We start from the raw sequence: 21,301 nt of genomic DNA on the forward strand, positions 1-21,301 counted from the left end.
TGCCAACATTCATCCAATAATGCTTACACTTGATATTTTAAATGGTATAAATTAAGCGGCACATTTTTGATAAAAGGACCGAAAAAGCCTTTTGATGATGAAAACCAGTTGAAAAAGTGGCCTTGTAGAGGAAAAGGGATCAGAGACAAGGAACTCAAGCAACTGCAAGTGTGAGATAACACACACAAAAGGGAAAAAATTAGGAAAGACTGTAGAATTAACAGAACATGGGAAAAATGGTAGGTGGAATATGAAATGGCTTCTAGCGACCTGAATGTAGAATGAAGTGGTGCTTGCGTGAGGCAGTAGAATGGATACAGTCATGGTTATCTTTGCACGTCAAACAGCAAGAGTTTCTTTTTTTCTTTCTTTTTCTTTTTTTTTTTAAGCAACCATAAATAATTTAAAAGATTTGAAAAAATCATCACCCTCATATCTTCTGGTTTCTGTTACAAAGCCTGAACCCCATTAGGAGGATGGGCAGGGGAGTGAGACGGACATGCCCCTTCCCCACTTTTTGCTATCCTATTTAAGCAAAGTGGCTGAAGGAGTAATTCATTACCACCTCTCGTCCCCTCCAATTTTTAAAATGTGCTCACACCACCGCTAGGAGGAGGACTTTATGCAGGTTTTATTATGCAAGAGGATCCTCTCAACTCATTTGCAAGTAGAGGGCCAAATCCTCAGCTTGTATAAATCAGCATAGTTCCACTGAGTGCATTGATTTACAACAGGTGAGGGCTGTTAGGATGGTGTTAAATTATTAGGAATTATTGTGATTGATATGAATGAATGTGACAAACATGATTTTGGTATGGCTTGATACGTCTGAATTTGCTAGAGGATTCTGGGAGCAGGGTTCTCTTAGCATCAGACACTTGGTATGGAAATTTACTGAGAGTGATCGGAGGCTCTATCTGTGTGTGTGTTTCAACATGGAACTTTGGAACATATCAGCTGATGGCCTGCTCACCAAGTAGAGAAAACACAAAAACACGCAATCAATGAGCTTGGCACAGGCTGACCAGGGTCAAAATGACCCTTTTGGATGGCACCACACTAAGAGCTCAAGTGAACAACTGATGAGAGGGTAAATATCAACTGATCTTTGGTCTCTGTTTTGCAGTTCCTTTTAAAATATTAATTAGGAAAAACAAGTAATGAAACGTCCACAGGGCATATTTTGAGGACATGTGACTCCTTTGAGAGCCGAGGGTATAAATGTTAAGAATATCATATGTACAGTTCTTAGTTCCCCAATTAACATCTGAAGAGTTCTGTGATGCTGTAAGACAGAGGGTCTCAGGGTAGCCAACACCCTGCTATGAGGGATTTTGTAGGACTTTTGAATCAGAGGGCCTCGGGATAACCAAGACCCTGCTTTGGGGGACATTTGAAAGAAAAAAAAGAGAAGAGAAGAAAAAGAAGTCTCTATCTAGGACTGGTAGCTATACCTGCTTTGTTTGTCAATCAGGATACTGTGTAAGGCCAACATAGTTACTGAGGGTTTATGCTTGGGGAACAGAGGCTTATTAGGGAGGTTTCAGAGTAGCAGCCGTGTTAAGTCTGTATTCGCAAAAAGAAAAGGAGTACTTGTGGCACCTTAGAGACTAACCAGTTTATTTGAGCTTATGCTTTCGAGAGCTACAGCTCACTTCATTGGCTATAGCTCACGAAAGCTTATGCTCAAATAAATTTGTTAGTCTCTAAGGTGCCACAAGTACTCCTGTTCTTTTTTTATTAAGGAGACGTATTATATAACCTTTTATTGACTGTGTAATTCTTTCTCCAATAAACTGCTGTGCATTGAGCAAATTGAATCTGAATTTTCACTGGTACCAATAACCATCTGCCCAGCTGTGGGCCAATAAAGATCCATTTCAACAAGGGCCAGAATGTGTAGCTCCTGCACAGCCTAGCTGTAGCTGCATTCCTGGGAAGAGAAAGAGTAGCAGATTTGACCACTTTGTTCTCCCCACCCCTGTGTTTTTGAGTCAGTGGATCTGCATGTCTCTCCTTACACTATTGACTCTCCTGCTCCCAGGAAGAGCACGGTTCTATGGTATGTGGGGATATGCAGGTTTCCCAGTCTGATCCACACATGCAGAAGAAACTTAGCATCTCCAGTGCATTTCATGCCTAGCAAGGATTTGGAGCAAGCATTTGACCCCTAGTGTAATATATATTGTGCCAAGTGGTGCCCTTCTTTTGCCCCCTCCTGAATTCCCTCTTTGTTACTCACCAGTACTGCTCTGAATGGTCCTCACTGTAGTGGCCGTGCGTGGGGGAGATGAGGACCTCAGCGACACGCATTCATCATCTTGGGAACAGCCCTTCTCAATTGCTCTCACATAGCTGTGGCTCCTCATGCGGAAGCAGCCTGGCACTGGCAGATCCAGGGCCTCGACGGCCTGAGACTCTAGTTCGCTGAACACTGACTCACAGACCGATTCAAACTGACCATTTACTTCCATCTCACTCACCTGCAGGCCAAGAACAGGTAGTTTCCTGTAATTATATCCCATTAGATCAATCTATCCTGTAATAACATTTACAAACAAAGATGGAACAATACCTAAAATTTCCATTAAAAGTTCCCTTTGAACAGTAAATGATTTACACTTTAAATCTTTTTTTTTTAACGCAGTAACAATTCTCCAAGTAAAATATAAGATGTGCATATTCAGAGTGAAGAAAACAGAGCTGTGGACATTGAGGGCTCAGTCCCAATCTCATGTAACTAACCCTATTTGGGCCAACAGCAGGGATTAAATCTGGGACTTCTAGGATTAAGAGTCTGAGCCTCTCCAATTTTAATGAAAGGACTAACTCCCTTGGCTGGCAGCTATAACAGACTATTTAACCCTTTTTGAGAACCAGCTCCCAGAGAGAAACAAAGAGCCAGACTCTCCTAGCTTGAATGACACTCAAAACCACATGGCCTTGCCGGGTATCTTACAAACGCTGCAACCATTTGCCTGTGCTTATATGGCAATGGGCACCCACATTTCTAAACTCAGGATTGAGCCTTGAGACTGGTATTAAAATTATAATAATCACGATAGGGAAAATGCAAATCTGAGACAATAATATATACCATGATTTCACTATTTTTCAGGCATTCCAAAGGCACAGAGACCAAGGGAAGATGTGGGTGGTCGAGGAAGATATGAAAGATGCTAGACTGGGATGAATTTTAAGAAAAAAGAGGCTGAGATTCAGGCCATACTTCTAAAAAGTGAAATCTATTAGACTGTGGAATAACTTTCCATGGGAACTAGTGGAAAGAGATTGATTGCTTTAAAGAACAATCTTACATTGGCAGTGGATAAACTAGATTATCAGACAGGTGTCTCCCAGAGCTCACTTCTAGGATTTCTTTTAAGCTTCCTATTTTTATTGGCAAGGAAGCCTACACTCTTCGGAGCATAGATAGCTTCAACCGTCTCACAAATCCATCAGTCTAAACTGGAGTCAAATAGTTTTATCCCACACTTACAATTTCAGTTTGCTGGTTTCTGCTGGCTTCCTTCATAACTCAGTTTCTACAGCATCTGCTTATATTTTGTGCTAGTGCTATAGACCCCTACAGTGTATAATAAGCAGATGACTCCTTCGAACGTCCACATTCAGCAATCCCTGCCTGAGCAGTGTAGACTTCATCTTGGACCGAAGTCACTCCTCTAGCCCATTTATCCTGCATAAAAGTCCAGGGGTGAAATCCTGGCCCGACTAAAGTCAGTGGCAAAGACTCAGTGAATTAATTGGGCCAGGATTTCTTAAGTCCAACCAGTGACACTTTTAGAATGCCTTGATATTTATATTACATGAACACAGAGACAGCATTATTTTTATGCCATGAATACTTTAAAATGAAAATTGATCTAAGTCCAAAAAGGAAATCTCCACTTAAAATGTACTATCCAGTTAAATTGGCCTTTACTTTTGCAGGCATAAATTGGCGGTTCAAAATTGTGACAGCGTCATCTACAGCATGAGTTATTACCAGTGATTTAGAGCATACAACACCAAATGAAATGCAGTGCCCTGCACTAGTTGGCAAAAAATACACAACATGTGAGAATACCCTTGCAGAATAATGTATCTGACTATGATGTTTTAATGTGCATATTCATTCAAGTTTTCCCAAAGAAAATTACCTTCTATTTGAGCACCATTTTAGGGCCCAATTTTGTGAAGTACTGAGTATCCTTTGCTCCCACTGTTTTTAAGCAAAGTTGAGGGCACTCAACACATCCCTGACCTGGATCCTATTTTGCATGCATGGCAGCTAGACAGATGTGACAGCATGATGACTCCAAATGCATATTTTATACAGGAGTAGGATATTCCACTGTGTCAACACTCACAATTTAAAATGCCCCAAAGTACACAGTATTCAACTGACAGACTGTAGCTGGCACAGAAGAGGATGTTATGATTTTTCAGGAAAATAATGCACATCTTCATAATTAATATGTGAACCAAACACATATGTACCATGTACATCGTAAAGTCAAAGCTCTATCAGAATTAAAAATAATGTGTAAAAGGAGTAATAAACCTTTTCAAAATATTGAATTAATGTCAAAACAACAATTGTGGAATATAAAATACCAGTAACCCTTATTCTCTTCCCCCCTCAAACATTTTATGGTCCTCACTCCTTAAAGGAAAACTCATTCTCACTAGGAATCCAAGTCCTACATTTTTAGAAGTGACTCGTTATTTTGTATGCTAAACCCGAAACTTCTTAGAGGGAGTGCTGAGCACCTGTCCACTAAAAATCAGGCCCCTTTAAGACATTTCACGTTGTGCAACCAAAATCACCAAACAATTTTCAGAATTTAGACTATGACATTTTCAAATCTTAGTCCTTCACAAAAATGTACATGAAAAACATCCCCATAAGTCCTTTTAAAATTTAAATGCTTTTGAAAATATGTAATTTGTTACATGTCTGACTTCACTGCACAACCAAAAAGGGTTTCTGGTTCTACACATTGCACATACAGCTGAAGTGGCTGGGGATTGATTTTGATCTTGTTCTTAGCCATGCATCCTTGCCACCCACCTGACTAATCGTGCTCATGGCTCTCATGTAGCTCTCATTCCGGGAACGGAATTTAGGAGAAGTTAACAGACTTGCAGGGTCCAGACTGTCCAAACTCCTGTTGATTGAGACTTCACTCACTGCCCTCAAGTAACTGTGGCTCCGGATTTGAAGTTTTGGAGAGTGTTCGCTGGATATCCTTGAAGGAAACAGTGGGAAAGAGACATTTCATCAAATCCAAATAGCTTAACTGTGACTGGGAATGACAGTAAATTGTTCTACAGGAAAGTAAGACTAAAACCAGAAATTATGTAACCCTGGGGCATTTATACATTCAGTACAGTACAGCAAATCACCAGTTCCAGTTTGTTTATAAGTACAAATTTTAGAAGTGATTTTATACACATGCTAGAAGTCTAACTACTAAGATGGGTGAACTTGAGTACCTGGTATTAAATAAGAATATTGATATAATAGGCATCACATAAACTTGGTGGAATGATAATAATCAATGGGACACAGTAATACCAGGGTACAAAATATATTGGAAGGAGAGAACAGGTCATGCTGGTGGGGAAGTGGCACTATATGTGAAAGAAACCATAGAGTCAAATATAATAAAAATCTTAAATGAACCAAACTGTACCATAGAATCTCTAGGGACAGAAATTTCATGCGCCTCTGATCAGGATGGTGATGGGAAATGCTCAGGGAAATTAGAGAGGCTATAAAAACAGAAAACTCAACTGTAATGGGGGATTTCAACTATTCCCATACTAACTGGATACATATCACCTCAGGATGGGATGCAGAGATAAAGTTTCTTGACACCATAAATGACTGCTTCTTGGAGCAGCTAGTCCTGGAACCCAAAAGAGCAAAGGCAATTCCTGATTTTGTCCTAAGTGGAGCACAGGCTCTAGTCCAAGAGCTGAAACACTTGATAATAGCGACCATAACTGAGGCTACGACTTTGTCATGGATATTTTTAGTAAAAGTCAGGGACAGGTCACGGACAAAAAACAAAAAATCATGGAAGACGTGACCTGTCCCTGACTTTTACTAAAAATATCCCAAACCAAATGCGGAGGGAGGAGGGTCCAGCACCCTGTCCCCCACCCCCACAGTGGCTGGGAGCTGCAGGGACCACATTGCCCAGTGGCAGGGAGGGGTCCCCCTGCCGCCCTGCGGGACTGGAGCTGGGGGGACCCCCACTACCCTGCAGGACTGGGATCTGCGTGGGGAGTGTGACCCCTGTTGCTCGTGGCAATAGGGGAGCTGCAGGGTGGGGCGTGCTAGTGGCGGAGGCTGGGGAACTGTGGGGAGCCCTTGCCCCCAGCGCTGAGCAGCTTCGGCGTCTGCGAGCTGCAGGGGGCCCCTGCCCGCGGTCACTGAGCAGCTCCAGGATCCCTCTGCCGCCACCGCTGGTGACTGGGAGCTGCGGTGGGGCCCTGGCTGCTTGTAGCAGCTGAGCTGCTGCAGGGGAGACCCTGCCAGCGGTGGCGGCTGGGCAGCTCAGGGATCGCCAACTACGGTGCCAGGTGGTCAGTTGCAGGGGGTCCTGCCACCCACAGCCCCCCCACGACCCCGTGACATAATCTTAGCCTTAACCATTATACAATTAAATTTAACATCCCTCGGGGGGGTGGGGGTGGGGGAGAGACACCCAAAGAAGCCCACCGCAGTATCATTTAACTTCCAAAAGGGGAATTACACAAAAATAGGAAGCTAGTTAAAGAGAAATTAAAACGTACAGTCTCAAAAGTGAAATGCCTGCAAGATGCATGGACACTTTTTAAAAACACCACAATAGAAGCTCAAATTAAATGTATACCCTAAATTAAAAATATAGTAAGAGGACCAAAAAAGTGCCACCATGGCTAAACAACAAAGTAATGAAGTGGTTAGAGGCAAAAAGGCATCCTTTAGAAACAAAGAATCCTACTGAGGAAAACAGAAAGGAACATACACTCTGGCAAGTCAAGTGAAAAGGCATAATTACAGGCCAAAGGTACAATTTGGGTCATTTAAGATTTTTATTATATTTGACTCTACGCTTTCTTTCACATATAGTGCCACTCCCCCACCAGCATGACCTATTCTGTCATTGGTATATATTTTGTACCCTGGTATTACTATGTCCCATTGATTATCATCATTCCAACAAGTTAATGTGATCCCTATTATATCAATATAAGGCCAAAAAAGCATTTGAAGTGCAATTAGCCAAAGGCTCGTAAACGAACAGCATTTTTTGTTAAGTACACCAGAAGTAGGAAGCTTTCTAAACAATCAGTGGGGCTACTGGACAATCGAGGTGCTAAAGGAGCACTTGAGGAAGATAAAGCCATTGTTGAGAAGGTAAATGAATTATTTGCAATAGTCTTCAGTGCAGAGGATATGAGGTAGGTTGCCACACCTGAGCCATGATTTTTAGGTGACAAATCTGAGGAACTGTCGCAGACTGAAGTGTCATAAGAGGAGGTTTTGGAACAAATTGATAAATTAAACAGTAATAAGTCACGAGGACCAAAGGGTAGAAGACAAGGCCTACTGGAAAGCCATACAGTTGACTGGTTCATCAAGCACAGAGCTGCTGAGCATCCACTGTTCACACTGAAATCAGTGGGAGTTGTAGGTGCTCCGTTCCTCTTAGGGTTTGTCTCATAGAGAGGTAACCTGGTGCTAATCTTTTGAAATATACATTTGATATCCTATCTATGTATGTATTTTACAGCATATTCCAGTTAGACTTGACAGCTTGCTTCCTAGGAAATTCTAGGAGATAAGGGCCGCTAACTGTAAATCAATTACATATAATGTACACAAAATGCAGCTGGAGTGATTGGACAACCTAACACTAACCTTATAGTAAATCATTCCAAGAATATACTGCTACATGGGTGTAATTTGGTTACATTCAATAGTTGTTTTGGATAGTGACAATAGCTGCCAGATTGGTAGGCATTTTTCACATCAAACAGCTATTTTCCATTTTCAGGAAACGCATTAAGTAGCTTGTAAATGCACATTCATTTAAATTCAAAAGTTTGAAAAGTCCATGTCTGTTTTTCCATCTATAATGAACACATCATTAGAAAAATGGGGAACCAGCTAGAAGCTGAAGGCCCTCTTTCATCACACTGGGCCAGAGAGACCAACGATAAAAACATTTCCTTAACTGATGTGTTATTTGACCCAAAGCAATAATATTGTCATCATAAGTGGGAATAATACTTTGTATGGATTCCAGTGTCAACAGTGACTCTCTGGTTGTGATTTCGTATACTGAAATTGTAGCAAAGAAAATAATTTCTGTTTTACAGGACAAATGCTATTTAAAGTTATTGCCCTGCCTTGTTCATCATAGTTATCTGATCATGCACATTTCAAATATTTCTGTTAGTAAAACATTTCAGAGATGCTGTTTTGGGACAGGTCAGAGGGGGTCCCGTATTCTGGGCATGAGGGAATCGTTTTTAGACTTGCAACTCATTTGATGTTTTGTTGAGGCTTGACACTGAAGAATTTCTTGAAAGGAAAGAAAAACGTGCGGAAACTAAAATAAGTTATCTTCAATAATGAGGCGTTTTGGTACTTTTAAGGCAGTTGGAAAAACAATTATAAATTCAGTTCATCCTTTGATTTTTCTCTCTCTCTCTCTCCTTTAAGAGGAATATTTGCTTTTGTATGGTCCATTTAGGGTACTGATTTTCCCTTTTAAGAAAACTGGAGTTTGTAGCCAACTGTATTTCTGTTATCCATTGCAGACTCATTTACTGCAGGGGTGTCCAAATTTTATATTACCGGTGGCTGACAACAGTTGAACCTTACTAGGCACAGCAGGGCCACAAATTCTTTTGCCCAAAATTGAAGAAATTGCTGCCTCAGCCATTCAAAGCTACAAGTCCCTATATGAAATTCTCCATCTGAGCAACTTTCTACTTAGATAAAGATAGCACAGTATGGTCTCCACAGGCTGTATCACCATATAAAGAGGATGGCAGCTACACAGCAAAGTGGTCTCCATCATGGCCTTCCACTTAAACAAACAGCTTTAGAGATTTTTTTTTTTAAAAGAGCACAGAGTGTAGTAAATGTTGAAAGGAACAGCTCTTCTACATCAAACATGATTTTTTTTTCCTGGGGGGATGCCCTCAGTTCCTTACAAAGATGGCTTGGTCACAATATTGAACAAGTCAGTTTTCCATTTTGAAATGGAAACCTCACTACTGTCTGTGTATGTCTGTGTATGAATGAATGAGAGACAGAAAAATAAAATTAGTCATAAGAAATACACACACGAGGCTGATTTAAAGAGAACCTGTGTGCCATTCTGTGTTTAATTTCTGCAAGCAATTACAGATATTGTGCACTCAAATATGTAATACTAGTTATTTGTATGTGCAGTTGGAAAACTGCACGTACAAATAACTAGTATTACATATTTGAGTTTAATGGTTAGACCCCAGGTGTAATTATGACAATACTGCAAAACCTATTAGTAAGGGCCACAATTGGAATGCCATGTTCTCTGGATGATCTAATAAAAATGAATTTGAACTGTTTACTATCAGATAATTATTATTACAGAATTCTGTCACCACTTGAAGACTGGTCATTCATTTGCCTTCTTCAATCAGTGAGTCAGTAATTGGATGGACTAGATATAAAAAATGTTCAGATTACTCTTGGGGCAATAATTCCAGATTTCCAAATGGAATCTGGAATTTCATTGAGGATACTCTCCAGCAGTGCTCAAACACAACACCACACACACACACACACACAGAACACTAAAAATAAAATGATTGACCTAGCTATCACCTCTATTTGTGGCTGGCAGAACCTTTAATAACAATTTACCAAAACCTGATCAGTAGATCTCTTGAAAGTAATTCCTTGTATGTCATTTACTTGGAGCACTGAGAATATGCATAAAATCCAAGTTAAATGAATAATTCATTACAAAAAATTTATCAGATGAATACAAATTATATTCCTGCTCTCTGTAGAGCTGCAAGCAGATCAGAAGGTCCTCAAATATATTTGTTAATCAAATTAATTCATTTTTTGTTTTATTTTATGGATTGATTGTAAGCAGTTTGCTGCCCATATTCAATATTTGTTATAAAAAATTCAAACTGTGTTGATTATTTACAAATTAATCAAATAAGTCACCTGGTGTTGTTTCTGTTCACTGATTGGATGAGCATGCAAACACTGAATAAAACAAATCACAAAACTCAGTGCACAAGTATAAACAAATTAAAAATTGTTTTTTGTAAATACTCATGCATGCATCTTTGAAATTTGCTTTCTGCAAATGTCTGGTCCACTGTAACGAGTCATACAGATACCTTAGTCATCAACAAGGAACAAACTTGGGATATTTGGTACCAAAAACAAAGGCCTCACCCGCTTGAGCTAAAGGAGATTTCTCCATGGCTATAAGTGCAAGGTGTTCTAGTCAGAGGGACCTGCCATCAGATGGAGACATGATCATGTGCACTAGGCACCACTAAAATTTGATTGCTTGAATGTTCATAGAAAACAAATACAAAAGAAGCATGAATCCATGTGAAAATCTGAGCATTTGTTTGCACACTTTTTTGCAGTATTTTCCCAGTTCTATACAAAATCACCTAATTTCTTTGCCATGGTATATGCTTCTTATTGTTTCTGGATGTCGGTGGCTGAAGCAAATAGGTTCTTTTTCTGACTTATTTTGGTCAGATAGTTGGTCCTTAACTATACAACTGACCAGTTCAGCAGGTGTTTAGAAATGTGTTTCACAGGTGGCTACTTATCACATCACTGGTTTACATGACAGACGGGGAGTCACGCAGGGACTGAGATTTTGGCAGCCACTAGAGGAGGTGACTGTTGCTCACTGATGACCATATTCACAGGTTTCACTATGTTTAAAAACGGTGGAAAAAATAACTAAGGTTTAAAATACAGGCAAGGAGTAAATACAGGTAGTTAAATTGTTGTTGAATGCATCCCTTATATAGCAAAAGAATTATTTAACAGCTCCATACCTGTTCAGGATTGGCACTTTATAAATGTGTAATAAATCATTATCATCATCATATACCACAATAACTATACAATAGTCTTTAAAGAGTAGCTGAAACGCCACAGAAAACTTTGAAAAACATTCTGTTTAGGAATAAGTCTGCATAGTTTCAAGTTCTCACTTCCTTAGTTTATTATCAGAGACTTCAACCAACTATGATTCACAAAGGATTGACTATGGGCAAGATCTACAGCTGAAGTGAAATGGCTTAGCTAGCCCCACTGACTTCAGTGCATACAATGATTAGCAGCACGAGAAGATGAACTCAAAGATCCTGGAACCAGCTCCTCAGGTGTGTTGCATCCTCTTTGCATTGCAATGCCTGTCTCCATTACTCAGGGATGATCACTTAAGTACAAGAGTGGCCCTGAAGGGAGAGGTAAAGAGCTTACTTATACAGGGCTTGTACACCACCAGACCCCTTGTGAGTAGTAGAATGGAAAGATAAAGGTGTAGTTGGGGTGGCCTTAAACTTATCTTGATCTGTGTTTTGATCCCTTGTGGCCATTACATGATGGTGTAATTTAGAGAAGTCTTCAGGCAGCTTTAACACAGTACAAAGAGGACAACTTTTATCTAAGCACCATACAAACAGTACTGAATTGATCCTTACCAAACTGCTGTGAGACAGGGAAGTATTATTAGCCCCAGATGTAGAACCGAGGCAAGGAAGATGTAGGGCCTGGTGCTGCTACCCTTACTCACACAGCACACAGTGTGCCCCATTCATTTGCCTTATTCATTTCAATGGGACTACTCGCAGGGTAAGGTACTGCTCAATATGAGTAAGTGTGGGAGAATCTCGCCCTAAATGATTTTCCTAATGTCACACAGGAAGCCTGTGGCAAAGGCAACAAGTGAATTCTAGTCCAGTGTCTAAACCATAAGATAACTGAGGATCAGAACAGTGCAAAGGAAAACTTTTAGCTCCCTTTGCACACCACTTTGTGACTAGTGCTCTGCGCATATTGGCCTACCTGAGTTGGCCTCTGACTTTTATTCAAATACACTTACGGGGTAAAACTATGTTAGCAGGATTCCGTCTGAATGGAGTGCTTCTGAATGTTTTACAGGAAAAGCCAGTGTATCTTCAAATTGACTCTGAGATGGAAAAGGTAAGATGGACAAGAAGGATTTTTCTGTTTACAGGAACAGGGAAAATCTGATGGTAGGAATATTTCCTTTTATTTTTGAGAGATTGGGAAAAATTGTACTTGTGCTGTCTATGGCAAATGTATTAGATGATCGTGTTATCAGTGCAGGCAGCACCTCCACCAATAGGTGGCGCAGTATTTTTTTTCTTAGGGTATGTCTACACTACGGAATAAGGTCGAATTTATAGAAGTCGGTTTTTTAGAAATCGGTTTTATATATTCGAGTGTGTGTGTCCCCACAGAAGTGCATTAAGTGCATTAACTCGGCGGAGTGCTTCCACAGTACCGAGGCTAGAGTCGACTTCCAGAGCGTTGCACTGTGGGTAGCTATCCCACAGTTCCCGCAGTCTCCGCTGCCCATTGGAATTCTGGGTTGAGATCCCAATGCCTGATGGGGCTGAAACATTGTCGCGGGTGGTTCTGGGTACATATCGTCAGTCCCCCCTTCCCTCCCTCCCTCCCTCCGTGAAAGCAAGGGCAGACAATCGTTTCGCGCCTTTTTTCCTGAGTTACCTGTGCGGACGCCATACCACCGCAAGCATGGAGCCCGCTCAGGTAACCGTCACCGTATGTCTCCTGGGTGCTGGCAGACGCGGTACGGCATTGCTACATAGTAGCAGCAACCCATTGCCTTGTGGCAGCAGACGGTACAATACGACTGGTAGCCGTCCTCGTCATGTCCGAGGTACTCCTGGTCGCCTGTGTGAGGTCGATCAGGAGCGCCTGGGCAGACATGGGCGCAGGGACTAAATTTTTAGTGACTTGACCAGGTCATTCTCTTAAGTCCGGCAGTCAGTCCTATTGAACTGTCTTATGGTGAGCAGGCAGGCAATATGCCCTTCTGCACCGTCTGCTGCCAGCCAAAGATGTAAAAGATAGATGGAGTGGATCAAAACAAGAAATAGACCAGATTTGTTTTGTACTCATTTGCCTTCTCCCCTGTCTAGGGGACTCATTCCTCTAGGTCACACTGCAGTCACTCACAGAGAAGGTGCAGCGAGGTAGATCTAGCCATGTATCAATCAGAGGCCAGGCTAACCTCCTTGTTCCAATAAGAACAATAACTTAGGTGCACCATTTCTTATTGGAACCCTCCGTGAAGTCCTGCCTGAACTACTCCTTGATGTAAAGCCACCCCCTTTGTGGATTTTAGCCCCCTGAAGCCAACCCTGTAAGCCGTGTCGTCAGTCGCCCCTCCCTCTGTCAGAGCAACGGCAGACAATCATTCTGCGCCTTTTTTCTGTGAGGACGCCATACCAAGGCAAGCATGGAGTCCGCTCAGCTCACTTTGGCAATTAGGAGCACATTAAACACCACACGCATTATCCAGCAGTATATGCAGCACCAGAACCTGGCAAAGCGCTACCGGGCGAGGAGGCGACATCAGCGCGGTCATGTGAGTGATCAGGACATGGACACAGATTTCTCTGAAAGCATGGGCCCTGCCAATGCATGCATCATGGTGCTAATGGGGCAGGTTCATGCTGTGGAACGCCGATTCTGGGCTCGGGAAACAAGCACAGACTGGTGGGACCGCATAGTGTTGCAGGTCTGGGACGATTCCCAGTGGCTGCGAAACTTTCGCATGCGTAAGGGCACTTTCATGGAACTTTGTGACTTGCTTTCCCCTGCCCTGAAGCGCATGAATACCAAGATGACAGCAGCCCTCATAGTTGAGAAGCGAGTGGCGATAGCCCTGTGGAAGCTTGCAACGCCAGACAGCTACCGGTCAGTTGGGAATCAATTTGGAGTGGGCACATCTACTGTGGGGGCTGCTGTGATGCAAGTAGCCCACGCAATCAAAGATCTGCTGATATCAAGGGTAGTGACCCTGGGAAATGTGCAGGTCATAGTGGATGGCTTTGCTGCAATGGGATTCCCTAACTGTGGTGGGGCCATAGACGGAACCCATATCCCTATCTTGGCACCGGAGCACCAAGCCGCCGAGTACATAAACCGCAAGGGGTACTTTTCAATAGTGCTGCAAGCTCTGGTGGATCACAAGGGACGTTTCACCAACATCAACGTGGGATGGCCGGGAAAGGTACATGACGCTCGCATCTTCAGGAACTCTGGTCTGTTTCAAAAGCTTCAAGAAGGGACTTTATTCCCAGACCAGAAAATAACTGTTGGTGATGTTGAAATGCCTATATGTATCCTTGGGGACCCAGCCTACCCCTTAATGCCATGGCTCATGAAGCCGTACACAGGCAGCCTGGACAGTAGTCAGGAGCTGTCAACTACAGGCTGAGCAAGTGCAGAATGGTGGTAGAATGTGCATTTGGACGTTTAAAGGCGCGCTGGCGCAGTTTACTGACTCGCTTAGACCTCAGCAAAACCAATATTCCCACTGTTATTACTGCTTGCTGTGTGCTCCACAATATCTGTGAGAGTAAGGGGGAGACGTTTATGGTGGGGTGGGAGGTTGAGGCAAATCGCCTGGCTGCTGGTTACGCGCAGCCAGACACCAGGGCGGTTAGAAGAGCCTGGTGGGTGTGGTACGCATCAGAGAGGCTTTGAAAACCAGTTTCATGACTGGCCAGGCTACGGTGTGAAAGTTCTGTTTGTTTCTCCTTGATGAAACCCCCCGCCCCTTGGTTCACTCTACTTCCCTGTAAGCTAACCACCCTCCCCTCCTCCCTTTGATCACCGCTTGCAGAGGCAATAAAGTCATTGTTGCTTCACATTCATGCATTCTTTATTCATTCATCACACAAATAGGGGGATGACTACCAAGGTAGCCCAGGAAGGGTGGTGGAGGAGGGAAGGAAAATGCCACACAGCACTTTAAAAGTTTACAACTTTAAAATTTATTGAATGACAGCCTTCTTTTTTTTGGGCAATCCTCTGTGGTGGAGTGGCTGGTTGGCCGGAGGCCCCCCCACCGCGTTCTTGGGCATCTGGGTGTGGAAGCTATGGAACTTGGGGAGGAGGGCGGTTGGTTACACAGGGGCTGTAGTGGCAGTCTGTGCTCCAGCTGCCTTTGCTGCAGCTCAACCATATGCTGGAGTGCATTAGTTTGATCCTCCAGCAGCCTTATCACTGAATCCTGCCTCCTCTCATCACGCTGCCGCCACGTTTCAGCTTCAGCCCTCTCTTCAGCCCGCCACTTACTCTCTTCAGCCCGCCACTTACTCTCTTCAGCCCGCCACCTCTCCTCCTGGTCATTTTGTGCTTTCCTGCACTCTGACATTATTTGCCTCCACGCATTCGTCTGTGCTCTGTCAGTGTGGGAGGACAGCATGAGCTCGGAGAACATTTCATCTCGAGTGCGTTTTTTTTTTCTTTCTAATCTTCACTAGCCTCTGGGAAGGAGAAGATCCTGTGATCATTGAAACACATGCAGCTGGTGGAGAAAAGAAAAGGGACAGCGGTATTTAAAAAGACACATTTTATAAAACACTGGCTACACTCTTTCAGGGTAAACCTTGCTGTTAACATTACATACGTAGCACATGTGCTTTCGTTACAAGGTCGCATTTTGCCTCCCCCCACCGCGTGGCTACCCCCTCAACCCTCCCCCCTCCCTGTGGCTAACAGCGGGGAACATTTCTGTTCAGCCGCAGGCAAACAGCCCAGCAGGAATGGGCTCCTCTGAGTGTCCCCTGAAGAAAAGCACCCTATTTCAACCAGGTGACCATGGATTATATGTCACTCTCCTGAGGATAACACATGAACGGATGTTGCTTGAACGCCAGCAAACATACACTGCAATGCTTTGTTGTACAATGATTCCCGAGTACATGTTACTGGCCTGGAGTGGTAAAGTGTCCTACCATGAAGGACGCAATAAGTCTGCCCTCCCCAGAAACCTTTTGCAAAGGCTTTGGGAGTATATCCAGGAGAGCCGCGAATGCCAGGGCAAAGTAATCCTTTCACATGCTTGCTTTTAAACCATGTATAGTATTTTAAAAGGTACACTCACCGGAAGTCCCTTCTCCGCCTGCTGGGTCCAGGAGGCAGTCTTGGGTGGGTTCAGGGGGTACTGGCTCCAGGTCCAGGGTGAGAAACAGTTCCTGGCTGTCGGGAAAACCGGTTTCTCCGCTTGCTTGCTGTGAGCTATCTACAACCTCGTCATCATCATCATCTTCTTCGTCCCCAAAACCTGCTTCCGTATTGCCTCCATCTCCATTGAAGGAGTCAAACAACACGGCTGGGGTAGTGGTGGCTGAACCCCCTAAAATGGCATGCAGCTCATCATAGAAGCGGCATGTTTGGGGCTCTGACCCGGAGCGGCCGTTCGCCTCTCTGGTTTTCTGGTAGGCTTGCCTCAGCTCCTTCAGTTTCACGCGGCACTGCTTCGGGTCCCTGTTATGGCCTCTGTCCTTCATGCCCTGGGAGATTTTGACAAATGTTTTGGCATTTCGAAAACTGGAACGGAGTTCTGATAGCACGGATTCCTCTCCCCATACAGCGATCAGATCCCGTACCTCCCGTTCGGTCCATGCTGGAGCTCTTTTGCGATTCTCAGACTCCATCATGGTCACCTCTGCTGATGAGCTCTGCATGGTCACCTGCAGCTTGCCACGCTGGCCAAACAGGAAATGAGATTCAAAAGTTCGCGGTTCTTTTCCTGTCTACCTGGCCAGTGCATCTGAGTTGAGAGTGCTGTCCAGAGCGGTCAAAATGGAGCACTCTGGGATAGCTCCCGGAGGCCAATACCGTCGAATTGTGTCCACAGTACCCCAAATTCGACCCGGCAAGGCCGATTTAAGCGCTAATCCACTTGTCAGGGGTGGAGTAAGGAAATCGATTTTAAGAGCCCTTTAAGTCGAAATAAAGGGCTTCATCGTGTGGACGGGTGCTGGTTTACATCAATTTAATGCTGCTAAATTCGACCTAAAGTCCTAGTGTAGACCAGGGCTTAGTGTTGTTGTGTACTTTGATATTATGTTGTTGTCTTGGTTTGGGGTAGGGTGGGGCAGAGGCACTAGGAGGATGTTCAGTCCTGCCTGTGTGTGCTGGGGTTGGTAGTTGCAGCGTTCCAATAAATGCTTTGATTTCTGTAAGCAAGTATTACAATGTTTCACTTGTGCATGAAAAGGAGTGCAGAGTCGGGAGAATGTGTTGGCAGTGACTGACTGATTTTTTTGGGAACGCTCTGACAATTAAATAAGATATCCCTAAAAAAATATAATTAGACGGTCTTCTGCATTTCAATGTGCAAATTCATAGCACAAAACAGAGTGTTGTACCACATGGGTTTCTTGTCATCTCAATATAAAGAGTCATAGCTGTACAAGACAAAAGGAAATGGTGCTGTGTCCAGAAGTATGTAATGAATACCTCCACTTGTCAGGCTGTGAGGAGCAGCCAGTGTAGAAATATATTTTAACGCATCTTTAAAAAAAAAATCTTTGCCTCTTGCTGGTTAAACATCCCAGAATTCATTTTTCTAGGCTATCCCTGATAGCATAGTTCCCATGGAGCTAATTATTTCTGTGCTGAAAGTGCCCCCTCCCTTCAACCCGTCTGGTGGGAGCACCCAGCACATAGTTCTGTGTTTAACTATATTTTCATGTTAGCTTTTGCTTTAAGGGAAAAATCATCTGCTGTCTGATGCTAAGTAAAAGCAATGAAGAACATGCACAGAACAAAGTCATTCAAGTGTATTCATCTTATTCCCCAGTCAGGACATGGGTCATCAGATGGGTAATTTTGTCGCTGTTGCACTTGCATTATGTTGTGTTAACTTTTCACTGCACAGTGTACAAGGCTGTCACGTTACAGAAATTGGCAAGGGCAGAATATCAACTACTTTGTGCATTTGTTCTCACTAGAAGTTTGCCACATTTTGAAAAACCTCCTTTCCCATATTTTTTAAAATAATACGATTGTCTTGCTAAGGGTTTCACACTTTGAAGATAAAATCTCAGTACATGTCACGGTACAGTTGTTATGGAGCCAGCCATGAGAAAGAAAAACAAAAACTTGCACATAACCAGAATATCTTACTTGCTGAGCAGAAATTCAACAGCAATTGTACAAAAGTGGCAGCTGTTTCCCTTTTGATTCTGACTCCATTAATTGGATTATAAATCACACACACCAACTGGCATTCATCCCCATTAATCATGTGGGGTATGCATTATTTTATTAATAATACCTTACACGTCCTTTTGAGGTGGATCAGATGCCAGAAAGAGACAGGGTGAGAAGGGGAGGTGACTTCAGTGTTTTTTCAATATATTTGTCTCTCTGCCTGATATTACAGACTCTAATATGATTGAACAAGATATCACTTAAAAAGTAATCCAAAACTCAGCTCAGTTAAATGCCACACAGCTTTCTGATGTGTCTATCTCCAGCTGGCAAAATGTGCTGTTTTTCTGTATAAGCACATGGTGTCCTGCCAGAGAGCCCTTATTTGTTTGATAGATAAAGGACGAGAGGACCTTGATCAATTTATATTTATAAACATTTTTCAAAAGCACCATTTCTTTAAAGCTACCTGTGACTGGCTGGCCAGGAAGTCACTGCCAGTCAGCTCAGACTCAATCTAGAAACCATTCTTCTACAACTAGCTGTGGTCCTAGATAGTAGTCTCACGATGGTCTTTGTTTCTGAGGTTGTGCTGTAAGAACCATGGGCCAAAATCAATGGCATCTTCAGTAAAGCCATATATGTACATAGTGCTTTTCATCCCAAAGGATCCCAAAACACCATATACAAACAAAAGAATAGGCCAGATAATTAGGGATGCTTTCACCCACTGCTGGAATGCAGTTGCTCTTAGGGTGAAATGCAGCAGTGTTTAACAGTGCACAGCAAAGCTACACAATAGTTATGGACAAACGAAGCAGAATACGATATTGAATTGAATCTACAGGGGAAAATCTAGATAGGCATGATATCATTTTCTTAACCAAAATCTTGCCCAGATACTGGAATTAACCCCTGTAATCTTGTTAAAAGTGGTGTGATGATGCTGTGTCTTTTACATACAGTCTGAGAGCTGATAAAAGAAATACTGCAATGCAGTACTCTGCGGTTTCCAGTAGTATTATTATGGTGGTGTGTAGGGCATTACGATAGAATATTGCAGTATTTTTCATTCCTCTCAGAAAAGAAACCCATCCTGTTTAGTCAGACTCAGTCTGGCAAGATATAACAAGATTGGTAAGGCCTGGTCTGCAACTAAAACTTTGGTCGACCTAGCAACATCACTCAGGGGAGTGAAAAATTCACCCCGGGAGACATGGTTAAGCCAATCTAAACCCTGGTGTAGACAATGCTAAGGTTGATGGAAGACTTATTCTGTTGTCGTAGCTACTGCCTCTCAAGGGGGTGGATTTACTTGCAGAGATGGAAAACCAATTCCTTTGCTGTAGCAAGTGTCTACACTACAGTGATTCAGTGGCACAGCTGCAGTGCTGCCGCAGTAGCACTCGTACCACAGACATGCCTGAAGGTGCCCAACTTCACTTCTTGAGGTGTATTAAAACTTTCCTCTCAGTACATACTACAGAGGATCCACTAGCATAGCCTGTGACCCTCTAAGAAGATTTCATGTTTGCTCTGGTCATTTGTCTGGCTGTGCTGAAAGAATGACAGGAGACATTAGATATGGGTTTATCAGGCTGCAACTTTATTATTAGACAGATGTCTGAGACTAACCCGGTGGATAAAATGTGCAGTGCAGGTGCAAAATTTATGTCCCACCAGCAGATCCACTGCTGGGACCTTACCAATTAGAGCCAATTTTGGCAGCGGGGGGCGGGTGGCGGGGCTTCCACCAGCTCCCCCTCCCCTTTTCATCCAGGTCCCTCCAGCAATTCCCTTGCCCGGACTTTACTGACCACCCCCCCTCGCAGGAGGGATTAAGGTGGACTATAATGATGGGGGGGTGGGGGTTGGCTCCCGGCTGTACCAATCAGAGCAGTCCCCAACTGCCCCCGGCTTGCTTAATTACTAGATAGGTAAAGAGACTGAAGTTTACTAACCCTCCACCGTTCCCCTAGTCTAGATGCAGAGTAACACATTTTACCTCAATTTAGCTGGTCAAGGTGGTCCTAATTTCAACTTCGTTTACTAATTTAGATAATTCCTAAATTAGATAGTCCAGCATCTTCACTGTTCGTCTCAAGCTGCTTACATTTAATTTATAATTTTTCAACTTTACAATCTAGGGGACTGATTTACCTCTGCTAGGAGAGGGAGGAGAAAACGGCAACTTCCTGCCAACTGCATCAGTAAAGGCTGCTACTTGTCAGGAATGTCACCTGAGAGAGCAGCAGATGGTATTTGCATTGCTGCACTCCCTGGGAGTTCTCTCAGTTAGCCTTACAACACCCCTCTTTGGCCAGTGCCTCCCATTTGTGAGACAGCATTGGTCGGCTCTGGACTCCACTGTGGAGCGGGGATAGAATGGTTCTTTGCAACAAAAAACATCTTTTGGGCTGACTTTCCACCAATGGGGGCAGTGTGATGGCACTATATGATGTTGGTCAGTATACAGCATATTTTGCCTTTACTTATACTGGTAAAGGCATACAAACAACGTTTGCTAGGTGCAGACTATAATATTAAAAAAAATAAACAAACCCACAATCTAGTATTGAGTGCCATGATTACTTAAGAATAAAGCAAAAAGCTTCCTCTTCTGAGAGCCTTGGCATACTTCCTGCATAGCACTCTCAGCCCCACGTGGCCTGGGAAACTTGGGATCAAACCTGGATACCGTAAATTCAGGGAGATTAGACTACAGGACATGCCAGTATTTTTGTTTTTCATTTAGCTTTTTTATAGGGGAGAAAATTTCTAAATATCTTAGTTTGGTCTGTCTAGCTCGAAGTAGGTAAGTTTAAGAGCATTTCTTGGTTTCACCAATCAAGAGCACTACCCTAAGTTTCACAAATGGTAGAGTGAATGTTTGTTTATGTGAAAATTTACAGCAGAAGTGCACTGCTTGTTAGTTCCTATTTGTTTTCCCCCAGTTTAAAACATTTCAGTCATCCAGTGAAGGAGCAGAATCAATACCATGTGACTTATGTAACTAACCACACAACACAC

The 21,301-nt window shown here is 43.0% G+C and overlaps 2 protein-coding genes across 5 annotated transcripts in view; both read right to left on the minus strand.

Annotated features, from left to right (window-relative positions):
• The window catches only part of DLGAP1 (DLG associated protein 1), a 620,850-nt gene that overhangs the window by 130,005 nt on the left and 469,544 nt on the right, over positions 1-21,301 (minus strand). For all 4 annotated transcript variants that reach the window (XM_074944555.1, XM_074944554.1, XM_074944556.1 and 1 more), the window contains 2 exons: positions 5,075-5,252; positions 2,243-2,483 (listed from right to left, as the gene is read on the minus strand). In XM_074944555.1, coding sequence (XP_074800656.1) covers positions 2,243-2,483; positions 5,075-5,252 — 419 coding nt within the window. The remainder of the gene's footprint in view (positions 1-2,242; positions 2,484-5,074; positions 5,253-21,301) is intronic.
• On the minus strand, positions 15,415-16,846 carry LOC141982468 (myb/SANT-like DNA-binding domain-containing protein 7). The gene is made up of 2 exons (XM_074944558.1): positions 16,215-16,846; positions 15,415-15,635 (listed from the first exon to the last, which is right to left on the minus strand). The coding sequence occupies exons 1-2, from the start codon at positions 16,795-16,797 to the stop codon at positions 15,550-15,552; spliced, it is 669 nt and encodes a 222-aa protein (XP_074800659.1). The 5' UTR covers positions 16,798-16,846; the 3' UTR covers positions 15,415-15,549.

This window comes from Natator depressus, chromosome 2 (genome assembly GCF_965152275.1).
Source record: "Natator depressus isolate rNatDep1 chromosome 2, rNatDep2.hap1, whole genome shotgun sequence".
In the NCBI taxonomy this organism is placed as follows: domain Eukaryota; kingdom Metazoa; phylum Chordata; order Testudines; family Cheloniidae; genus Natator; species Natator depressus.